This window comes from Psammomys obesus, unplaced genomic scaffold (genome assembly GCF_907164565.1).
Source record: "Psammomys obesus unplaced genomic scaffold, mPsaObe1.curated_primary_1811, whole genome shotgun sequence".
Taxonomy (NCBI): domain Eukaryota; kingdom Metazoa; phylum Chordata; class Mammalia; order Rodentia; family Muridae; genus Psammomys; species Psammomys obesus.
In genome coordinates, this window is record NW_026596095.1 from 29,593,631 (window position 1) to 29,603,393 (window position 9,763).

Genomic DNA, 9,763 nt, shown 5'->3' on the forward strand with positions numbered 1-9,763 from the left:
AGGCACGCCACAAACCTTCTGCCTCCTGATGGGCTAACTCAAGCTGTTTCTAGTCATTTTAAAGACTTCCATCCTGGCATGAATGCTCTCATTCCATGTGTCTGCATTCTTGATGTCTGTCATTTTGAAGAAATATTTGAATGGATGATAAATTCATGGGAAGTGAAAGACTCAAAGAACAGCTACGTAAAGTTAGTAGTCCTTTTCTAGCCTACCTAAGATACCCATGTCCACCCCTGCGGTAGTCATGAATACAAGTTTACTTTGCATTTGACTAGACATTGATAATGATACAGCCAAAACCTCACTAGTTTCTTAAGTCAGTGCAGCTCTTACGCAGTCTGTGTATCGTTCTTCAGCTACGGTCACTCCTGAATGATTTCCCTGTCGGTATGAAGAGTGGTCCCCACTGGTTTGGCTTGATGTAGACCATCCCTCTTCGTTCACGTTCATCAAGAGCCAACAGAGGAGTATGAAAGTTGTCCCAGGCTTTTGACAAGACAATAATCCTGTGGCACACCTATCACTACAGATGTCATTTTCGCTTGGATAAATGAAATGATGTGAGAAATTCCTAGATATGGATCATCCAGGTTAGAACTACATGCATGCTAAATTTTGATCAAGAGTTCCAACACATCCCTCCTCACCACCAAATATGAGACACTGTCAACATTGAGTTCTACCCAACTCCGGTTGTGCCAAATGCTTGCTTCTTTCTTGCTCAAAATACAAATAAAATATGAGCCTCTTCATTATACTTTACAGGATTTTATATAACCAAAACATACATTTTTCACATTTATGCCCATTAAAAATATGGTTGGTAGTCTTTTCTCACAAATGCTTATGATAAATAACGCACAGAACTGAATTAGGCGCTGCAAACATTTACCTTTTTTTAACTGTTTTAATTATTGAAACTACAGTTACAACTTTTCTCCCTTTCCTTTCATACCTCCAAACCCTCCCAATAAACCCCACAGTGGTCCCTTTCAAATTGATGGCCCTTTTTTATTAATTGTTACAGCCTACGTAAATGCATATGCAAATACATATATATATATTCTTAAACATAAGGTGCTCAGTCTGTACACGACTGTAACCTGTGTGTATGTTTTCAGGGCTGACCATGTGCTGCTGGACAGTCAGTTGGTGTGCTCTTCCCTGGGGAAGACTATTTCTCCTGCTCGCAGCTTTCCTTAGTTATCTGTCAAGTACAGATCTCAAAGGCTTTTTTCCTATTCACTTTGGCATATTACTTGTTGTATTGGTCCAGATCGTGTTTAGGCACTAATGTTGGGGAGACTATTTGATATAATGGGTGGACTATTTGACTTTGTACCTTAGCTAAATCATTTTCATGAAGAATTTCTACTGACATAATAAAATTATAATTGACTTTCTACTTTTTTGGTGGAGGACCTGTTGGTCTCTGACGTCCTTTGATCATTCTTAATTTGAAACTGCTATTGAATGGATCCATGGTAATATAAGCACTACGAAGGTATATATAACTGTGTTGCAATCACACAGGAGGCCTTAGTACTGTGTTTGACTGGGGTCTTTGCCTGCTATAAAATTGCTGAGTATCTGCCACCCTTTTTTAAACAGCATTGGAAGTGATTCACCGAATATATTACCAACGATATCAAGAATATTTTGAGGCGGGCTGCTTTTCATGGCTTCAATCTCTTCCTCCATTAGCTTTATTTCTCTTCTTAAATCGTCGAATTTCTCCTCAACTCCTTCAAGAAGTAGTTCTCTTAAGGCCTAACAAAAACAGAGAGTCCATTTTTTCAAGAATATACATTACTTTTAACTCACCCTAACAGCTTTAGCAGCTGAGAGTATGTATACATGTTCCCTCCATTTATAAAAAAGAGTATTTGACAACTTTTTCCAAAACCTCACGCTGTACCTCAAGAGTGAGCATAGCCACACTATGGCTGAGGTTTGTTGATGATTCTCTCTCCGGGAGGAAGGGGAGTTCACGGCCCTGAAGTTATGGAGTAAAGCACAATGCCCTCTGGGAGGGCCAGGGGTCTAACTCTCATTGAATCTCAGTGTCTTTGCGCTAAGCTGACCCCATTTGTCTAACAAATGGTGGTTACCAGCTGCGGCCTCTGAGAGCAGAGCTGTTAAGCTCTGTGTTGGCAGAGAGACTGCAATGTACTCTAATTCTGCAGCCGGCTCTGGACACATGCGGCAGGGCTCAGAGCTTCGGATTCCTATCCTGACTAATTTGATCACTGAATAGCCTTGATTGTTGTGCCAAGAATCCTTGGAGTAGCAGGCTGAGATCTTTTTCAGGTAGAGTAAAATGAGACTGCTCTAAAGCATACAGAGCAGCTCCAGGGGATTATTTTTTCACTCCAACATTCTTTAGTTTACTAACACTACAGAAAGTGATGTGTCTTAGACTTAAGGGCTTCACTGGGATCAAGGTAGAGATGAGGTTTTTCATGATCATTGAGGTTCACTCTAAGATCATGATTTTCTTGACAGTGTCAAACTTTTCTTTCTTGTTGGAAAAGCTGCGGTCTATCACGTAGCCACCCCTGCCATCCTCACCTTCATCTTGTGATCCAGCACCCTCTCCTGCTCTCTCAGATACTTGTCCTTTTCCCTCTGCATCTTGTTCTCCAGCTGGGAAATGTTTTCTGACCGGCTTCTGATGTGCGCATCCATTGCCTCCTTGTGCTCCTTCTGTTTCTGCATCATTAGCTTCGTCTCCCTCTCAGCCGCTTCCTTCTTGGCCCTCTCCTCTGTCCCACAAAGGTTTTAGAGAAGAAAGAGAGGAGAGTCAGAGCTGAGAGCTACCCTTCTGATCTCAGAGACCAAGCTGATTTCCACATAAGGACTGTCTGCAACTTTCCATCAGCAGGCATTGATTCCATGAGTGATAGAAATGCACTGACTGGCTGGACATGCAGCACCAGCCCCAATCATGGTTTTCAGATCTAGAAGAGGGTGCGGGGGGGGGCCTCTTTGTTTAGGGATCTTCCTATCCACCAGTCAAGGGCTTTACAGGGACACTTTGACAGCTGAGCCCTCCTCTGTACCTGCCCTGGCTTTCTGTTCATCCGTGAGGGCTTTATCTGACTGCAGGATGGACTCTTCCATCATGAGCTGTGACTTCAGGAAGTTCTGGAAGACCTCACTTGCCTGGATACCAAAAGAGAGAAAGCCTTAAGCAGCAAGGGTGGATTCTTCTAAAGAAGGGTTAGCGTTCAGTGAAACTACTACCTTAACTGCAATATTTGAATCCTGCCTTAGTTCCCACGTGAGTCCTTTAATTCTGTGGCTGGAGCAAAACCTATGCCCTTTGCTGAGATTTAACCACCTCTTGCTAGCTCTGCAGCCTCTTTTCCCAGGAATGTCACCCACTAATCACTCCAGGTAAGAGCCCCATGCAGATATGTGTGCAATTCCATAAACACATAGGAAGCAAGCAGGCCTCAGGTATAGATTAGGAGTCTGTGACCTCATTTGGGTTAGGGTGTACATCCCCCCTCTAGTAATGGTGCACCAGCCAGCCTGATTCCTTTCCCTGTGTACACTATTCACACATACCCCTCTTCAAACAAGGCACCTAGCTCCTCAGACCCTCCTGTTGCACTCCTGCACTGGCTATATGTAGACTCCACTCTGAATAAGACTGTAAGTATCTTCACCCTAGATCAACCAAGTCATGACAGGTTCTATGCAAGTCTATTGCCCAGGTAGGCATCCCATAGAATAGAAATGGTCTGGCCTTAAGTTGATTTCAGGGCATGCACAGTGCTGTCAGGCAAACTTTGTTCTTCAAGTGAATTTTCATGAAGAATACCCATAGCTTGGCATTTTATGCCTATGCACAGTGAAGCATGCATATGATTAAAATCAGATGCACTCCTGTGTGAGAAAGGGCATTTGGGAAATTCAATGTATGCCTCAATCTACCCTTCAGAGTAGATAGCAACTCAAACAGTGATGGTAGGAACTATGCCTGGCTTCTTGCAGGTCCAGTCAGCATCACCCAGCATCGTACTTGGGGCGATTCTTTCTTATCTGTATGGTTGCTTCACTCTGAATGAAGCTGTCCTGCTTCTTTCCAAAATCTGTTCATCTCATTCCTCAACTGTCCAGTGGAGATGCCATTAAGAACTAATTCATTCTGTCCAAAGTATTAAACTGATATTTCAATGAAGAAAATAACACTCAGGTTAGGAATGAGCCCACAATGTTACCATCATCATCATCATCATCATCATCATCATCATCATCATCATCATCATCATCTCCATCTCCACTCGACCTCTGTCTCTTGAAGTCTGATAACTAGTCCCTGCTTAGCAAACACACTCTATTTGCCCATGCCTTCTAAGATCAGGAGCTTCCTGAGAATAGAAGTTCCCTGTCATATAATAACATATATACTCTGATCAAAAATTAACAGATTATCCAACAAACTAACCTGCTCTTCCATTTGGATTTATCTACCTCTTGAGGAAACAAACATCTAGAAATCATTTCATATGATGCAGTATTTTGTGGATCTAAAGACTAGAACAGCCATAATACAAGATGCTCTGATTTCTCTCCATGGAGGGCCCTGTGCTCTGAGATTCTGGGAGCAGCAGTTACGGCTGTAGCTGTGCTCTAGCGGCATGACCATACCTGCCCTCATTCCTCACCTTCACTCCCTTCCTGGGCACCCGCTGGTAGTCCCGCTCAACCTTCTTCCTGGCTTCTAAGTAGAGGCTGTGTCCCCCGGGAACAGAGAAGGCTCCACGAGAGATGCTCTCCATCAGGGTCTTTGAAAGCTTCTCCAGCTCAGCCTGGCAGTGACTGAGAGACGCTGCTTCGTTCTGTTGCATAAAAGCTTTCTTCCTTTCCTCTATGGTGGCCTGCCGGGTGAGTAGGGGAAGACAAGACAAGTAGGCTGTTAGAAGGAAGGTGCCATTGTGATCATCCTGCTTGATCCCCTGTGACAGCCCCAGAGTGGACTGGGACAGGAAGAGGATCAGGGGACATCCTTTATCGCTGCTGTGGTCAACTATGAGTGACTTCTAACTCTCTTGGCCTCAAGCTCAATAGCTACGAAAGTGAGGTGAGAGTGGGCATGAAATCCAAATTCTTCCAGTCTCTAGGATGAACGAGTTCCCACAGATCAATAATGAGTACAAAGGTCAACCAGGAGGGGGTACAGCTTCCTCGGGGAACGTGTTTGGTGTGGGTGAGAATATCTGCACACAAATCCACCTGTCAGTTCTGAGATGCTTCATCATGGATAGAGTGGTGAGTGCCTCATGGGTCCTTCAAAGAGAGTGAAGGGTGTGAAGTTAGAGGATGAAAATGTTAAAGTGGATACTTGTAAGCTACAAATGGACACTTTTCTTCAGTATGAAATAATGCATTTTTTCACTTGTAAGATGGTGATACAAAGACTGAAAGACAGACTTTCAGTGACATTACCTCTCATTAGAATTAAGAGGAAGACACTAGAGTTCTTTTCTTTGGTGTCTGTGTACCATAGCATCCCCCAAAACAATGGTTCCCATCCTCGTAATACTGTGATCCTTTAATACAGTTTCTTATGCTGTGGTGACCCTTAACCATAGAGTTATTTTTTGTTGCTCCTTCATAACTGCAATTTTGCTACTGTTATGAATAGTAATATGAATATCTGATGTGCAGATATGTGATAGGCAACCCCTGTGAAAGGGCTGTTTACCCCCCGACGGTGTCTTACCACACAGGTTGAGAATCAGTGCCATTACATAACATCAGTGCCATATACTCATTGTCTCGTAAACTCTTCCTGACTTGAAGGCATGGAGCTTATTTAATTACAGTGGTCCTTTAAGATCAGTTTTCTATAACTGATTGTAGATAAGGTAAACCAGAGAGATGAGAGACAAGGAAAAATACTATATCTGAGTTCTGGAAAGTGAGGAAGAACTTTTGAAAGCAAGGAAGAAATCTGTGTGAGTTATTCTAGAAAACAAGAAAGAACTCTGCGTGGAAACCTGTTATTTCCTTGGACTCAGGTTCATAGCACACAAGAGGGTTTAGTGGCAGTGGACTCTGTTGCTGTTGGCTCACTAAGATGCAGTCTTCTGTGCATCCATAATGAGTTCAAAATACAATTATCCTGGACACAGCTTCTTTGGAAAATGTGCCTTGGGTGTGTGTGTGTGTGTGTGTGTGTGTGTGTGTGTGTGTGTGTGTGTGAAAATATCTGCACGTTAAATCCACCTCTCAGTTCTGAGTGGGTGTCCGGTAAGCATAGAATTCAGCGCTTCATGAATTCTTTTAGTGAGAGTGGTGGGTGTGAAGTCAGGTGACCTCACTGTTTTAAAGTTCACATCCATATATACATTATTACAATTTATATACATGAATTACAATTTAGCTGTTTCGCTTGCTATGGACTATGATGGCATCCTTGGTCATCACTCTGGTGCTGCATCTCTGATCATCATGCTGCTCCCACAGAAGCTTCCTCACTCAGCATCTACATCATGCATCACTCTAGAATAAGATGCATATTAACCCTGTGACAATATCATCTTACAGCCCAGACTGACTTCCATAAATGGGGCTTACTGACCAAGGAGGACAGTCATAACCTACAGAGCTTCAGTGTGTTGACTCCCTGAAACAGACGTGAACACATTAGGTTATAGTGACATTATAGAGAAATCACAACTGGTCAGCTCTGAGACAGACAGATATCATATCACTGTCTGGAAAACTGATGAAGAAGTAAATATTTTACATGTTTTTCATGTTTAAACTTTGTCAGATGGTAAAAAAAAAAAAAAAAAAAGATGGTTACTTAGCCATAGGAACCTCCCAACATCACTTTTCTACAGTTGATTACAGACAAGGAAAACCACGGAGATGAGAAACAAGGAAAGGACAGAATGCCAGATGGCACGCTAAAGACAGAGGAGATTGTCAGGGCCTCTAGACAAGAGGCAGGATTTAAGGTTGGGATGCACTGAGCAGAGGCACGTTACACCCAGTGCTATACCTGACTTGAGGAACTGCGACTTACAAATATATGTTATTAAAGACCCAAAGCACATCCCAACTTATTCTAGAACAATGAACATGAAGTTGGGCTAGAGAGATGGCTCAGTAGTCAAGGGCAGTGACTGCTCTTCCAACAGACCAAGTCCCCAGCACCCACATGGCAGCTCACAACCAGCTTTAATTCCACATACAAGAGATCCAATGCACCCTTCTAGCCTTCATGGGCACTGCCTACCTATGGTACCAAGACACACAATAGCAACACACACAGTTTTTAAAGAATTATTGAAAACAAAAAGCATCTAACAGAGAAAAGGGTAGAATTGTGCTAAAGAACCCATTACCCATAAGAACCCGGGCACCTTCCACGATAAGAAGGATGCTACTTAGAATCAAAATGCAGTCAGAGTCATATGGCAGAAGAGCAGGCATCAGCAGCAATTAGGATAAGGTATATCACCACAAGCTTCTTCTGGAAGGTCCACTGGTCGTCCTTGAAGGAGTGCTCCATGAAGACAGCGATGGCTTCCTTCTCGCAGGCTGTGTGCACATTCAGCAGCTCCCGGAGCGTGTCCGTGGGGAGCCTCACTCGCTGGGCCATCTGCTCACTGTAGTGGTCAGCTGCCTTCTGCACAGCTATGGAGTTCTCACGCTCAGCCAGGGTCCTCACTGCATTCTCCAAGCAAGGTACTGCCCCGCTGTTGATGGCGTCCACGTAGGTCTGCACCAGAGTCCCCAGTCCTAATCAGACATCATGTTTAGGACACACTGGAAATTTTTCACTCCCTATTTTACACGATGTGGTGGCCTATATTCTCAAAAACCCCATCACACTGAAAACAAACTTCTCTCCCCTCCCCCCTCATTGTCCTCCTTGTCCCTATCTTCTTCCCACTTTTATGAACCCATTTTCATGTAAAAATCACAACTGTTTTTCCTAGTCATTTTGTTTCATTATTCTTCACCAGACCGCAAAAATTAAATCCATGTCTAAAGCAGTGTGTTCAAAGAATTCCTAGAACACTGTCCCATCAAAACGAACGGAGTGCCTCTTACACTAATAAATGCTTTATTTTCTGAGCTCCATTTGCTAACAGTAATGTAGAGCCATTGTCCAAGAAGGTCAGGGGTTTCAAGGCTGTGCGACAGAGGTTAGCGCAGGCTACTGCAGAGGTCCCATGTCCACAAAGCCAGCTCCGTACAGAAGGTTACATTCAAATGGTTTCTCCTCATTCATTAACCATGCACAGCACTCATGGCTTGCTGTTTCTATTATTCTCGTAAATTAACTAAAATCTTTGGTTGCGTGAAGTGAAGGACTGTGCTACTGGGGATTGAACCTACAACCCGATATGACACGCACAGCTCTGTTTTGTATCTATCAATTTATCTATTTATTCATGATTATGCTTTTGTGATTCTGAGCATTAAATTATTGGCCTAACTTACATGCTGGGCGAGCGCCCTTCCTCTGAACTCTGACCCCAACCCTGCTCTATGTCTATTTGCTAATTTACACACAGGTGACCTGTTACTTATTTTTCTGGCTCTGGGGACTGAGCCAGGGTCTTGCCCACTGTAACCATTTGCTGCTCTTCTGAGCTCTGCTCTACCTTTCTATGTCTGTTTATTACTTTGTGACAATTTACTAATCTGCCTCAGTTGCCACTACCACAGCGTCATATATGGCCCAGATTATAGCTGTGTGCCAAACATCCAGCTTAAACATGACTTATGTCTCTCTTGAGAAACCATTATCTTATATGACTTACCACTATGCAAGTTTCTTTCTTTCCTAAATAGAGAAATGTTAATAAGGAAATACAAATTTCCACGTATGACAGGAACTTCTGCATTCCTACATTCCTATACAGCAAATAAAATTATTCACAATCAGAGCAAAGAATCCAGACTTCACCCTGTGCTAACCCATGAAGACAGTAGGAGCCTTGCAAAAGTGACTCACGGGGCCCAGTGACCAGGATTCCGTCTCTCAGTTTCTTGGCACTTGCATGGGTGTAGATATGAGCACAGAAAGCCTTTGATTGCTTCTGGAATTTAGGATTCAGTTGGCTTTCCGGTATACTCTCAAGCATGGCTAGAAGTTGTGGGTCCCTCACTGGCCAGTCAAAGACAAAACACTTCCGCCTGGGAAAGAATTGTCTGATGCATTTCCTGGGCCAGTTGGATGTCTGTATTTGTGGATTCTGCCCTGAGGAAAAGGAAAAACAGATAGTTCCATAGGCATATCTGGTAGGTTAAAAGAGTAATAAAGTTTTGCTTTTTGTTTGTTTGTTTGGTGTTTCGATACAAGGATTCAAAGCTCTTAGGCTAGGCTGGCATAGGACTAACTATATCATCAAAGATGACCTTGAACGCTTGATTCTTCTGACTACACCTGCTGAGTGTGAGACCACAGATATGTGCTAGCACACACAGATTAGGGGTACTAGGCATGAAATCTAGGGCTTTCCACACCTTGGGCAAGCACTTCATCAACTGAGCTACATCTCAAGCAGGTAATGATTAACATTATTTTTATTGTCTTTATTAATTTATTGAACTAGATTTATTTTCATACAATTGTTCCGACTACAGTCTCCTGCATCTCCCCTAGACTTTCTGCATTTCCCCACCCACAAAAATCCACACCATTTCATTCCCTCTCTCATTAGAAAACAAATAGATCTAGAAGAAGAAGAAGAAGAAGAAGAAGAAGAAGAAGAAGAAGAAGAAG

At 43.0% G+C, this 9,763-nt stretch overlaps 1 protein-coding gene across 1 annotated transcript; it reads right to left on the reverse strand.

Moving 5' to 3' along the window:
• Positions 1–755: 755 nt before the first annotated feature.
• Positions 756–9,278, reverse strand: LOC129691916 (guanylate-binding protein 4-like; the record flags this gene model as incomplete). The annotated part of the gene is made up of 6 exons (XM_055628097.1): positions 756–1,773; positions 2,575–2,768; positions 3,066–3,168; positions 4,680–4,892; positions 7,487–7,767; positions 8,993–9,278. Coding segments are annotated over 6 exons (1,308 nt in total), but the record flags the coding sequence as incomplete, so codon positions are not given.
• Positions 9,279–9,763: the final 485 nt, after the last annotated feature.